Raw genomic sequence first — 14,510 nt, 5'->3', positions numbered from 1 at the left:
TCTAGTCCTGTTTTATAATTTAAATAGAAAATAAATCTACAAAACCATAATCCGTTAAAATCCAATTTGTGTACATACTTTTCTTTTGAAAAGTTTCAACCATTTCTAGTGAGATTTCTTTAAATTTTTAAGAATATAGATTTGACAGCAGATTAGATTTTCTAATTCACATATATACTTTGACCACATTATGCAAACTTTTTCTTGAAGGATGGTGCTGTTTCCTGAGACAAATGCTGTGTCATTGGCAGTTGTGAAAGTTCCTGTGTGGATTTATTTTGTTTCTAAATGGAAATCATGATTCTACTACAAAGTCACAAAAGGATTTTCTTTCTTATCAATTACAAAATTCTGGAACCTTCTGTGTGAAAAAATGATTTGTCCTTCTAGCTTAAATGGTTATCTTGCTTCATATTGAATATTGTTACAATATAATAACTGCCAACTCTTGTGCTGTACAAGCAAGTGAGCTTTCTTTTCATCAGTTTGTTACTCCTGCATGTGAACTGCAGTTCCAGGAGGTGTTCTTGGCAGATGCCCTTTTTCTTTTTCTTTTTTCCTTTTCTTTTTTCCTTTTCTTTTTTCCTTTTCTTTTTTCCTTTTCTTTTTTCCTTTTCTTTTTTCCTTTTCTTTTTTCCTTTTCTTTTTTCCTTTTCTTTTTTCCTTTTCTTTTTTCCTTTTCTTTTTTCCTTTTCTTTTTTCCTTTTCTTTTTTAGCTTTCTTTTTTCCTTTTCTTTTTTCCTTTTCTTTTCTGCAACTCTGTTTGTTTAAAGAAGAGTGGACAATTGACTATTTGCATGAACACAACAGGAATTAAACAATAGGAATTTCTTCATTCATAGATAAAAATCAATTTTTTTTCTGACAGCACTTTACACAAAAGTAGCATCTAGGGCTTCTAGTTAGCTCCAGCTGCTCCCAGTATTTGCTCTGTCTTGTCTTTCTGCTGCACTCTTTCAGTAGAATTTCTCAGCATTTCTCTGTCACACATATGCAGCCCTGTCAAATCAGTGCTGTACTATTTGAGGTTAGTACAGGAATTCCCTGGGTAATTCCTTGAACCCTGTGGTTCTAGTCCTGCTCAAGTCTGCTCTGAAACCAGCCACCCATTGGTACAATGGTCCCTTGGCTTTCGAGCATTCTGCTCCATAACAAATTTCACTTGGGTTTATATTCATCCTGAGTGAGAAGCTGTTGTTTTAGCCACCAGTTTCAGAGGGGAATAATCCAGTCCATAACAAGGCAAACTGTTTGTGAATGCAGACAGAGCATTTCTGTCTATGAATAGGAGTAAAAGTGGTTGGCTGAAACACAGGTAGTTTCTTTTAATTCAGAAGCAAGCAGACACTTTCATAAGCAGTGGTTTTCAATTAATAAAACTGACCATCTTTTTATGAGTATCACATATCCCCTTGCCTGTTTTGAATAAGTAACACAAGGCCAATAACATCTCGGTTCACAAAGATGCCAGTTTTAAACATAGAAGCTCAAATTCCCTAAAGCAATAGGGAATTCTCTAAATCAATATGATCCAGAAAAGCAGTGTTGACTTCCAGTAAGTCTGGTCTTACCTGCCAAGAACTGGTAATGTTACTGTGCTGTCTCTTATCCAAACTGAATTAACCTGTAACTAAAAAAGCCCATTTTTGTTTAAGAAGAGGATTACACTGTTGTCACTTTTCCTGAAAGTCTGTATGCTGAAATAACAGTCAGTGTGTCTTTTCTCATTGCCAGTTGTAAATTCAGCCCCAGGGTAATAAGTGTAAATTTAAAAAGCTTTTCAGTCATGTCAAGCCTCAAGTGTTAAGTGGGCATTAAAAGAAAGTCCTTGAATGAGGCTAGGATCCCACTTAAGCAGTGAGCTGCTGTCTGGTTGGTAAGGATTCAGGGGATAGCTTCATTCTGCAATTAAACTACTTTCTTCTTAAGACAAGGTAAGTCAAGTCACATCACATTTTCTGAATATTTTACTGCTGTCTAAAAGAAAAAAAAAACCAAACTGTTAAAACTGTTAACAAAATCTGTTCTGTCAGCTACTTGGTACATGGTTTGACCTTCTGATATGCAACACTAGGACTGCAGGTGTTTATAATTTGACTTTGCTTAGATGAATTTGTACCTACTGCGGAATGGGGTTATGAAGTGCACTTTACCCCATTAAAGAATTTTTATTTTAGGGGACTATGGGCTACCACAGCCTTGGTATTTCCCAGTGCTGGAATCCTATTGGCTTGGCTCCAGAAGCGCAGCAGCTGAGAAAACAGCAACTGCTGATGGTGAGCTCTTTTAAAACTTTGTTTTTGAGAAATGACTTCACTGATCTGCTGAAAGGTGACTGCATAATATTTCCATTATCTGGCCTGCTACAAAGGTGAGAGACTGCCATACACTTGGAGTCTTGGCAAGTGCCTTTGAACTTGGAGTGGTGTGCTATCATTAGAGTCATTAGAGGTGAGTCACTGTCCCATATGAGAGCCTTTAAGGCCTGGCTTAACAAGCAGCATCAAATCCTCCTCTGTAACCAACACCTTTTGAGAGATTCAAGGAGTTCTTATTGCTCAGCATAATGTCCATTAAATGTTAATCTTACACTGAGGTTCCCTAGTTTTCTAAACCTGACTCTTTACTATATAGTTTGACACTAATTTAACTGTTTACTTTCTCTTTCTAAGCAAGATCATAATCTATGCCATCCTTGTACCAATGTGAATAAGCTCAGTAAAGAGCCAGCAAGTTGGTTAGGAGCTGGAGCATGTCACGTACAAGATGCTGAGAGAGCTGGGTCTGCTCAGCCTGGACAAAGAAAACTCAAAAGAGCTAGACTTCCCAGATGTGTCTAGTGGAAGGATGAGAGGCAATGGATATAAGCTGGAAAACAGGAATTCAGATTCAATATAAGGAAAAAAGTAATTATTATGAAGGTAGTTAGAACACTATAACGGGTTGTTCAGAAAGGTTGTGAAATCTCTTTCTTTGGAGATAGTTGCCATGATCTGAATTGACCATATTTTTTGAGGATTGAACAGGAAGTCTTTGGAAGTAATTTCTGATCTAAATTATTCTATTATTATCTCAAGTAGCATGATTGTGCTGATTGCTGTTTCATCCTCTCTTCTACAAAGCCCTTGAAAAGCTCAAGGCTTAGGACTATTTCCTTTTCTTCAAAATACCTCTAGGGATATTAAATTTTTATTAATTAAATCTTGATTGCTTTTGGTTTATGTAGAAAGAAGTCCAGAGTCAGAAGGTTGTGTGGATCAGAAGACCACAGAAAGGGAAAAAAAGGAAAACAATTCAAATAAATCTGAAGAACCTGAAAAAACAGAAGAAAAGAGTGACAGCCAGGGGAAGAAGGATGGTAAAAACAAACAATGTAAACACAAACGAGAAAAAGAGCCCGACGAGCAGGGGAAGCCTAAGACAGATGTCCAGGACAAAGATGAAATTAATAGTAAGGAGAGAGAGCAACCTGAGTACTTCTGAGATACTATACTCAATGTACTTCATACCAAACTAGACATAGCAGCGATTGGAGCCAAGCTACAAGAGCTAGTAGGGGCCCAGTAGGTGATAGCATGTAACTGCCAGAGCTAAGCACGAGAGAGACATCGACTCTTATTTATTCCTCTACATTCATCATCCCTTAGAATATTTTAGCCACTACACTTCAGACGGCTAGGTTCCAGAAGAGCTCCTTAACTTTTTTTTTTATCATACAAATGCAGGCTGTTTCTTTGACAAGTTAGTTTGCTTGCTGAGGGAAGCCTCAGAGCCACATACATTAATTCTTTAAAATTAAACAAAGTCATGATTTCAATAAAAATATGCTGAGGGGAATGTTCTTCCCTCTTAGTCCCTCCCCTCTTTTTTTTTTTTTTTTTTGGCCTATCTTTAGTGTGTTTTGCATCAGTAGGAAAAGGCTGGTTTCAAAAGGATTTATCTGAAGTGCTCTGTGTGTCTGTCTGCAGCCTTTTCTGATGCTGACATTAGCCATCACCTAAGAATTCCTGAATGACCTGTCTTGTTTTCAAGCCCCAATGTCTTCTTTTGTGGTGAGCCGGAGGAGTTTTCTGTATGAGATGCTGAGAGGAATGCATGTGGATTCTGTAGCACAAGTAACTGCTACAGGCAGCTCTGAGCCCTTTCTACTCTCTTGAAAAGCAAGAGATAAAAGTGGGGTCATCAGAGCTCCTCACGTAGGCACTGAAAACATGCATTCAGGGTGAATGGAAACAGGACAGGACTTCAAAGGAAAAAGACAGGCAGAGGTTAAAGGTTATTTCAGCCAATCTTCTCCTAGTACTGCCTTATCTTTTTGGTGCTTTACTCCTTAGTTCCCAGGTTCCAGCTGCTCCACGACCACAAAGGAAGGGCTTTCTGCCTTGCACTGCACAAAAAAAAAAAACAAAACCTGTCTCCCCTTTCAGCCACCCAGGAACTGGGAGGCATGAGGAGAAGCCAAGAGTAGACCTAGTACAGTTCAATGACAATGAGGATATAGGATCAAAATGGAGAAATATGAATCATGACAAAAGGGAGCTCAACCTTCCACCAGTGTCATTCAGGTGATGCAAAGCAGATACTGGGGAGGATCATCAGAGAATTTGCTTCACCACTTGTCAGTGAGTCTTGCAGACAAGATTATGACACATATAAAACCAAGGAAGGTGCCTCAATTGCCAGTATATGGGTAACTATCTAGCCAGACTCCATGTGAACTTTTGTGAATACAGAGATGTTTGTATTTGTCCCAGCAAGGTAAATGGAAACCTAGATTCTTTTCACAAATCAAAAGAAAAGTTACTCATAAACATTATTTAATCTAAAATAGTGCTACTCATTCTATATTGGTTATTACAGCTGTTTTCTCATGTTCAACAAATTTGGAACTTTTTCCTGAGTCCTGCCAGTGACAGTAATGACAGCCACACAAGCTGCTGATGGATGTGGGGCTGGTTTTGCCCAGCTCACATTGGCTGCTCTCCACACAGGCCTGCTGGGTACTGAACAATTTAAGTAAACTGCAATTGCAAAATAAGCCTTCTACAAAGCCTAAAGCATTCCATGTAAACAAAAGTGGACAGGGTCTTTAGTTTCAGTTTCTCAACTCCCATAATTCACATTGCCCAAGGGCTTAATTTACTTCAAAGGAAGTTTGTTTTGTCTAGAAGCTGGTGCAATAAAATGTCTTGATGGTGCTGTTTGCAATAATGCATTTTTAATCCTGAAAGAAAGCCGTCTCATTTTAGGTACTATCTAAATCTTGACCTGTTCTCAGCAATGGGGTAAATTTCACCTCCCAGGATTAAAGGCAAATTTTTTTTGTTGTTGTGTTTTGTTTGTATTTGGGGGTGGTTTTTTAAGCATCATGGTCAAAGAATGCACAGCTGGGCAGTTAATTTGAATGGCAGATTTCAGCCCAGCTAGAAAGGCAACCTGCTGCTTGTTTAATTTAACCTCTCTGCCTATCTAAGTATTTCCAGAAAACAATTCCAAATAACCTTCCTGCTACACAATGAGAATAGGAAGCATGTTCAGTTTCCCCTGGCCCAATGAGTTATCTCTGGGCTCTGTTCCTCCTGTCATAGATATGTGGGTGAATCTAAATAAATTGCACTGCAATTAGAAATCTGGCCTTAGTTTTGTACTGGTGTGACTTGGAGAATCTGGCCTTGGAACACGATGCTGTATTATGCTGGGTATGTGCTATTGCTTCTGCATTTACTGATGTATTGTCATCATCAGAACTAGGATTAAAACAGGTGGGTTTATTCTCTTTTCATTTTTGATTTCTTGCCTTTCAAGTAAATGCCTTCTTTGAGCCCGAGCCAGCAGGATTGATTCCAGGAGTGTGCATTCAGAACCTGGTGAAGATTTTTGCCAACAGGCCCAAACCAGCAGTAGACGGGATAAATATTACTTTTTATGAGGGTCAGATCACAGCCTTCCTTGGTCACAATGGAGCAGGAAAGACAACTACCATGTAAGTCTTTTCTTTTAGAAGAAGCAAATCTAGGGCAGTGCTCTATTACTGGGGCAGTCTTTTCTTTTCACTCTTCCCTTGTCTCTCTGCCACCCCTGCAGCTGGCTTGACACTCAGCATTAGGCCTTTTCCAGACAGGGAAATGGCTGCCCCTAGGCATAAAGAAGGTATTCTGGATTAGCTAAAGCCCTGGGAGAGAAGTCATGCATGATGCAAACAAGTGAAAGTCCAGAGAAAAGGAAGCAATTCTCTCGCCCAGAATTCATTTCCCATGGCTAAACTACCATAGGTGAAGAAAGAGAAGGATCTTCTGGCTGCAAGAAAAAATTTGCAAGCCACTACATTCCACATATTCTTGGTTTCTCTGACTGGCTCTATGTCAGTCACATCTATTGGTCTGTGTTCAAAGAAGTATAAAATACAGGCCCTCTTTAAATAAAATGGCTACACGCATGCAAGATCCATGTCCAGATTAAAATGTTCCTCTAGTCCTAGAAACCAGGCATCCCAGGAAACTTCAAGGATGTTAAATTTTCTTTATACAGAACCATATTTGGCAAAATAGGATTCATTGGTGAGCAAAAGCTTTTATAAAACTGACAAGTTCACCAAGTGTTGAAAAAATGGAATGTGTTTCATTATTACTTTTCTCAGCAAAATACTTTAGGGTTTTTCAATTAAAACACTTTTATTTCAAAGGCACTTTAAATTGCCTTATGATTTTTTAAATTGTTTCACAAGGAATATGTTCAACCCAAAATAAAAGCATCCTAATCTGCTGAGATGTTTTGTAATATGAGGGGGGTTATTCTTCTGATAAAAAAGAATTTTTTTGTTACTTTGAGCTTTTTTAAACAGAAAATCCACGAATCACCCAAATCTATTAAGATATGCCACCCATTTAAAAAATAACATTTGGTCTTGTAGTTTACAGAAAATAAAGATTTAGGGCATGAGTCAGCATGGCCAGGGACCTCAAACCATTATTCTTTTTTCATCCTACTGAGCCTCATTTTAGACCCATTTATATGTAGGGGTGATATGACATGCTGAACTAAAACAATTTCTTGGTGGAAGCCAGAACCATACGCACAGTTGTATCAAAAATGACATTAGCAGATCCATCAGATTCTCTGTAGCAGATCAAGAGTACTTACATATATCTTTTCACTGGGGTGGTTTCATCAAGGCCTATGGTGAGAAGTCATCATGCTCCATCTAGTGGAATCATGTAATGTAGCTTCCTTGTCTAGCAAGGAGAGATAGGAGAAGGGGCATTTCCTCACTTTGTTTTCCCAGGTCGATACTGACAGGCCTCTTCCCTCCCACGTCTGGAACTGTGTTCGTTGGTGGCCTGGACATCCAGACTCACGTGGACTCCATTCGGCACAGATTAGGGATGTGCCCTCAGCACAACATCCTGTTCAATCAGTAAGTGTCACTCCATACTGGCTTCAAGGAGAAGCATCCTAGTCTGCATGTGTGAGAATCCCCAAAGCCAAAGCAGGAGAATCTCCTGCATCATTTCACTGGGAACCAAGTTTCTTAGGAAAATAACGCTGCTCCTGGTGTTTTCTTTTGTAGTGTAGGCTAGCAGGAGCTATCCTGGAGGTTCATGCACTATAATTTAGGACCACTAAAGCAAAAAAATCCAAATTGATAGTGCAGTAGCAGGATATTTTTATGCCCATTTCTTACTACCACTCAACCACTTACTGCCTTCTCTGTGATTTCCAGCTTCACTTCCATTAGTTTGTGTTAATCTCAACAGCAGGCTCTCTTCCATTTTATTCCCATAAATGGATGGTTTGATCCCTGCTATACCTGTTCCCTTAGTAGCAGGTTCTGCTTTGAAAAGGCAAAGAAAGAGACTGTGACCTCCAAGTGAAATGTGTTGATCCCAAAGAAGATCTTTTAGGATACTGCAACCTGTCTTCCTTTAGCAAGATAAACTTAGAGTGAATGAATTTATTGCTGCTTGGGAATAAAGACAGTTTATTCATTTAGTGTGCTTTCGTGCCTTTCTGTCTGCTGTCACAGCCTTACTGTAGCAGAGCACATCTTGTTTTATTCTCAACTGAAAGGAAGATCCAGGGAAGAAGCTGAGCAAGAGGTGGAAGCAATGCTGGAAGACATGGGCCTCACCCATAAAAGAAATGAAGAAGCTCAGAATTTGTCAGGTGCCCACAGGAATTTTCTAAGATGTTTTCTCCTGCTGCCTTTTCTTTGTCTGGTTTGGGTTGGAAGGGATGTTAAAGATTTTCTAGTTCCAACCCTTTCTCATGGCCAGGAGCACCTTCTACTAGACTAGGTTGTTATAGCCCCATCCTACCTGGCCTTTGGGCAAGTATTGGTCGAGTTACATATTTGAGACCATATTCTGACACATCAGTGTGCACTGGGGGGATGCTTTCTTTTCAAGTAGTAAATGGGACTGTACAAGTAGTAAAGCTGGCACAACCTGTCCCTAAAGCTTCTATGTCTTATGAATATACAAGAAATTCAGATATACTTGAAGCTGTTAGTTTTAAATAAATATATGTATAAAAATTGGTTAATATAACAAACAAAACAAAATAAAACCTCCTATTATTTCAAGGCAAATGAAATACTATACTATCATTCTGCCCCACTGTATTATTTGGTAGGAATAGTTTCTTCCATTCAAAAGGTACAAATGCACATAGTGTATTTGAATAACTCTCACTTTCAGATTCAAAGGCTGATTTGAATAAATAGCCATCTGTTCTTATACTACTTTGTCCTGATTGCAACTTTAAAAAAAAAAGTTGGTTTCACAAAAGATCATGAAAACCTCATATTTTCCTGCTTTTGTTTCTGGCAAGAAGCAGAAAATGCAATGTGTAGATGGAAAAATATATATTATTTTTATATATATATATATATATATATAAATAACCTGGTTTGAATTTCAGAAGAAAAATTACTATTAATTTATCCTTGCAGAAATGTGTCTTAGAATGGGTTTCATTTTATTTGTAGCAGCTTGTCCCCACACCAAAAAGCAATTTTAATTACATCCCTATGACTTATATAACTCATCTTACGCTCCTGGCTGTGTTTGTCCTCTGCTAGGTGGAATGCAAAGGAAACTGTCTGTTGCCATTGCTTTTGTGGGTGAAGCAAAAGTGGTAGTCTTGGATGAGCCCACTTCTGGAGTTGATCCATATTCCAGGCGATCTATCTGGGATCTTCTGCTGAAATATCGCCCAGGTAAGAGATTTGAGAGTAGAAACTGTTTGATTTTTTTGGTGGGATTTTTTTAAACTTTTAATAGATGCAGTATGTGCCTTCTGTGTAAAATGTCATGAGTAGTGGGATATGAATACAAGCAAACCAGATTCTTTGAACAGAATGGTTGTGGCAAGCCTGGGACTGGGTTTGGTGCAGAGAAGTAATTGCCAAAAAGCTAACACAGTTTTGAGTTTCAGAGAGTTCATGCCTTGAATATTCCTCCTTGTTCCTTTTAGGCAGAACTATTATCCTGTCAACCCATCATATGGATGAGGCAGACATCCTTGGAGACAGAGTAGCCATCATATCTCAAGGGAAACTCTTCTGCTCAGGCTCTCCTGTATTCCTAAAGAATTTTTTTGGCTCTGGCTTTTATCTCACCCTTGTTCGCAAAATGAGAACCACAAAAATGGGAAGGGCTACAGTAAGTATGAATGTAGTATGTGTAATCAGAGTAACACTTGCACTGCACCAAGGTAAAAAGCACTTAAGTGCCTCTTGACACTATGTACAAAACTGCAGTTAATCATATGATAATATAATTATGAATATCGTATTAGCATGGTTTGGGTTGGAAGCAACCTTAAGGATCATGTAGTTCCACCCCCCCATGCTGTGGGCAGAGACACTTTCCACTAGAGCAGGTTGTGCAAACTCCATCCAGCCTGGCATTGAGCACTTCCAGGGCGGGGCATCCACAGCATCTCTGGGCAACCTGTTCCAGTATAGAACAGGTTGCCCAGAGATGCAGTGAGATGTATCACAGTATAGAATTTCCTCCTAATACCTAATCTAAATCTACCCCTTTGCAGTTTAAAGCCATTCCCCCTTGTCTTATCACTCCATGCTTGTAAGAAGTCCCTATCCAGTTCATTTGTAGCCTTCCGTAGGTCTCTAAGGTCTCTCTGGAGCCTTCTCTTCTCCAGGCTGAACAACGCTAGCTCTCTGGTTGCCTTTGTCCATATACAGGTCTTTCTGATTCTTGCTTTTGCAGTACACTGATTTTAAATATCAGGTAGCCTGGTAAATAGCTCAGGCACCAGAGAAGTGTACATTTATCCATAGCTAAACCAGCCTCTCACAGCTTGAAAAGTAGGGTTCTGGGTCCTTTCTGTTGACATAGTGCTTCCAGTCCTAGTAGCAACACAACCTGAACGCTCATGGCCCCTGCTGATTTTATTCCTCCGATATCTTGTATGCAGTTTAGAGTTGATTTGTGCCGATGAATTTATGTTTTCTGCATTGCTTAATCCAGTCTTCAGATGATTTTCAGTATAGTACATTCAAGATGCTCTGGATATGATATATTTTTCATTGACTCAAGCTGTTCAAATATTGACAGGCTTTACATCTGTTTTGAGTGTGTCTGAAGCACTTTAATCTTTTTATCTCTTGCTTGTCCATGCTAGTCATTTTGTAGCTGTGGATCTCAGTGCTCCTGCTCCTGCTCCAGCTGTGTGCACAGGGGTGAAGAAGGAGCTCCAGAGCTGGAACTGGATGGTAAGAAGCAGGATGGTTCAGCATTCCAGCACATAGCTATGTCTCCTGTTATGCTGCAGTCTTGTCTTAAAGATCAATGCTGCCAAGGCCCACTTCTTTGGTCCTTGTGTCTAACATATGTATTCTATTGTAACATGAATTTAATAAGGGTTCTTTGTGGTTTTGCTTACCATTGACCCTTTTTTGTGTATATGTGGTCTCAGGTACAGATGATGAACTGGAAGTTTGTGTGCTTTACAAGTATGGTGTTGAGTTTTGTGTCATTTTCAAATGAAAACTGAAGCGTATCTACAGCAAGGAAATAGACTTTCTCAGAAGAAAAAGTAATTTTGGCTTTTCTACATAAGAAAAGAATTTAAGTAGATATTCCTGAAGATTTGGTTGTGCTTTATTAACAAACTTTAAATAGTTTCCTGCTACAAAGTTCCAAAGCATAATTAGCAACATAGCCCAGTCTAGTGCAGAATTAACTGAGGTATCTGTGAGTTATGTAATAGAGCAATACCCTTTTAGTGCAAACAACAGCTTTTGAAATCATGCTGAATATGGTTAAATATTTATTCTATGAACACTCTTCTGACTTTTCACAGGAGATCTAAATGAGCTAGCAGAAGTAATCCACCATCATATCCCAGAAGCAAAATTAATTGAAAGCATTGGTCAGGAACTCATTTATCTTTTGCCCAATAAAAATTTTAAACAACGATCTTATGCCAGTCTCTTCAGAGAACTGGAAGAAACATTGGATGACCTGGGACTCAGCAGTTTTGGAGTTTCAGACACACCACTTGAAGAGGTAACAGACAGATTAAAATACCTGCTGACCTCACGATAAGCACCAAGAATGTTTACTGAGACTATTCCTGTTCTTAAACAGTTAATTCCTAATTCCTAAAATGTCCTTCAAAATCTATTCCCATAAGCTGTGGCACACTCAGAAAATCTTTGAGAAGGGCCTAGAGAAAGGATCCAACCCTTAATTCATTGTAGCCTTGTGGAGCCTGACCCATTAGCCTGAAGTGCATGCTTTGTTTTTGGTATCTTCGATCATTCATTTATTTTCTGAGGTATTTCATAAGAGACCTCTGGTTATTGATAATAATATGAAGTACTCAAAAGGTGTCCAAATTTTTTTCTTTTATATTGAAGGATAATGTATTGTTTTCTGAAGGTTACTTTACTGTAACTATTCTTTTCCTAACCAGAAAATGTATTTCTCTGTGGCAGGTTTTCCTAAAGGTCACAGCAGAAGCTGACCCTGAAATGCAAAAAACAGGTAGAGATCCAGGTAGAATCAAATTCATATTTGATTAACTGTTCTTTGGACTGCTTTTTATTCTGAACACTCTATAAAGAAGAGTTTCAGAACTTTCAGTCTTTTATGTGCTCTTGAAAAAATAAATTTGCTCAGCAAATATCTGTTTTTAGGGCCTGACATGATACCTGAAAAATAAAGATTAAGTCAGCAGAAGGCCTTGTATTTAGATTGGAAGAGGTTCTTAACTATGCAAATAAAAGCGGAGTGTCAAGCGCCCAAATGTCAGTGGTTTTAGCAGTTGTATAAAAAGTACTTTGCTGACTATTAGTCTATACCTATATGATTAAACTGTTCATCCTTCTGAGTAAGAGAAGAGTTAACCTATATGATGTCACTAAATACAACCATGGTGCAACAATTGTAATTAAAGCAGTCTGGAGATAGGATACATGTGGTGGGTAAAATCTGGACCTCATTAAAATGTCTGTGCTACTTCGTGTATGGAAGATAAAGTGTCTTCTCAGATGCTTCTCATCTTAACCTAGGAGATACTCAAGAAAATGGTTCTGCTCTTGGCAAAACTCCTACTGAGAACAAAACAGCTGAACAAATGGCCCCGAAAACGAATGACAATTCTCGAATGCCAGTAGGCAGACCAGGAGATCAAAATGAAGGCAAGGGGTCCCGACAGTATAAAGGCTTTCAGCTTGTACATCAGCAGATCAAAGCACTGCTCATCAAACGCTTCCACCACGCCTCCCGCAGCCACAAGGACTTCCTAGCACAGGTATTGACTGACTTGTGCTGTTCTAGGTTCTTTCCCACAACATTCTCAACACCTTATTTCCAACAATGATGGCCCTATGGAAAGCAGTAGAGGTGCTGCAAATGGGTAACTGTGCAATTATGATTCCAACTCTTTTGCCTCTTCTTTTATTTCTTTCTGCCTGAAGTCTACCAGCTGCACCAAGTTCATCATTCTATCACTATTAGCCCAGTGTTTTATTTTTAACGTAATGCAGTTCTATGACAACCAGAATTTTAAGCAAAGGGGCTGGAAATTAAATTGTTGATGTTCAGGAGTCAAACCGGATTGGATCTGAGTGCTTCTGCTTTTCTTCGTTTACACATATTATGGGGTGTGTACAGTGTCACTCTACAATGTTTATACAGTAACCTAATGTGAGGGTTTTGTGTTCCCTGCAGGTTGTTCTCCCTGCTAGTTTTGTGTTGCTGTCTCTAGTACTTACAGTCATTATTCCTCCATTTGGAGAATATCCTGCCTTAACATTACACCCTTGGATCTATGGACAACAGTTTACTTTCTTCAGGTAAGAGGAATCACTTAAAGTACATCAGTCTCATTTACACCTTTTTCTCCCTAGAGTTTAACATCATGGGGCCCTGTCTCACTGCTTTTTTCTCATTCTGTGTGATGTAAGAAAAGATTCACTTCAATGGAATCACCAGATTTAAAGTACCTTGAAATTGGTGCACCTGGAGAATACAACTGCTAGTACATCTAACAAATAGTCTTTCAAATATCTTTCTAACTTCGGTATTCTCCTCTTCCTACCTGATTTCAGGACCTCAACACTTATAGTTACATATCCTATCTAACAGGAGATCCCGGCAAATGAAAATGCAGAATATGTTTTTCATCTTCTGCTTACTGACTGTGACGGCACTGAGAGAATAGCAGCAAGGATTCAAGCCTTTTTTGAAGAATGCTGCAATTGGATTTTGTCAGAAGTCAGCTTTAGTATTAGGAGAAAAGAACCATAGCCTGTCAACCATCTCAGAACATTCTGGGTTTTTACATAAATAAATAAAACAATTGAATATCAGCATTTGAAGGGGGGCAGTTGGTACTGCCATATGGTTGTCCTCCTCTAGTTGCTATGTGTATTACAGTACAATAGTTTGCAAAAATATTTTATAAAGTCCTATCTTACTCCCTTAGCAATGAACGTCCTGGCAATGAGCAGATGGTCTCCCTTACTCATGCTTTCTTGAATAAACCAGGATTTGGAATTCGCTGTATGAAGAATCAGCCTCTTTTGTAAGTTGCTAATTTCTCTTGAATGAGATCCTAGCAGGATACATCTAGTGGAACTTGAGTAGTGAAACAAGAATGAATTGGCTTGACTCTTCACAAGAGCCATTGCTTCAGATGTGTTGTTGGTTATATCTAATATTGGGTCAAAAGTAACAAACAAACAGCAAGATGACACTGCCACTGGATTAAGAATGATTCACAGTGCTCAGTGTGACTGACTAGAAACCAGCTCATGCAGCTTGGTATTGAGAGTTAAGCAACCTTGAAATTTATGTCAGTACATCAGTAACCTCAGGCCCAGATCTTTTACATCTTCCTTGGCCCTTTCCATGTCTGAGTCCCTTCAGGTTCCTCTAGTTCCCATTGGTGTGTTTGGAAGCAACAACTTCAGCAGTCCTTCAGGGCAACAGGACAGTGTCTATGATTTGAAACTGTTCTCATTCTGAAGTGAGGGC

At 39.0% G+C, this 14,510-nt stretch overlaps 1 protein-coding gene across 1 annotated transcript in view; it reads left to right on the top strand.

Moving 5' to 3' along the window:
* The window catches only part of ABCA4 (ATP binding cassette subfamily A member 4), a 61,491-nt gene that overhangs the window by 30,308 nt on the left and 16,673 nt on the right, over positions 1-14,510 (top strand). Inside the window, exons 17-29 of the mRNA XM_059854269.1 lie at positions 2,178-2,276; positions 3,227-3,451; positions 5,806-5,983; positions 7,283-7,414; positions 8,024-8,163; positions 9,080-9,217; positions 9,475-9,662; positions 10,648-10,738; positions 11,329-11,534; positions 11,966-12,014; positions 12,542-12,783; positions 13,203-13,327; positions 13,960-14,058. Of these exons, the coding sequence (XP_059710252.1) occupies positions 2,178-2,276; positions 3,227-3,451; positions 5,806-5,983; positions 7,283-7,414; positions 8,024-8,163; positions 9,080-9,217; positions 9,475-9,662; positions 10,648-10,738; positions 11,329-11,534; positions 11,966-12,014; positions 12,542-12,783; positions 13,203-13,327; positions 13,960-14,058 (1,912 nt within the window). The remainder of the gene's footprint in view (positions 1-2,177; positions 2,277-3,226; positions 3,452-5,805; positions 5,984-7,282; positions 7,415-8,023; positions 8,164-9,079; positions 9,218-9,474; positions 9,663-10,647; positions 10,739-11,328; positions 11,535-11,965; positions 12,015-12,541; positions 12,784-13,202; positions 13,328-13,959; positions 14,059-14,510) is intronic.

Source organism: Haemorhous mexicanus, chromosome 9 (genome assembly GCF_027477595.1).
Source record: "Haemorhous mexicanus isolate bHaeMex1 chromosome 9, bHaeMex1.pri, whole genome shotgun sequence".
Lineage (NCBI taxonomy): Eukaryota > Metazoa > Chordata > Aves > Passeriformes > Fringillidae > Haemorhous > Haemorhous mexicanus.
The sequence above is the reverse complement of the archived record's forward strand: the minus strand, read 5'-3'. Positions and strand labels throughout refer to the sequence as shown.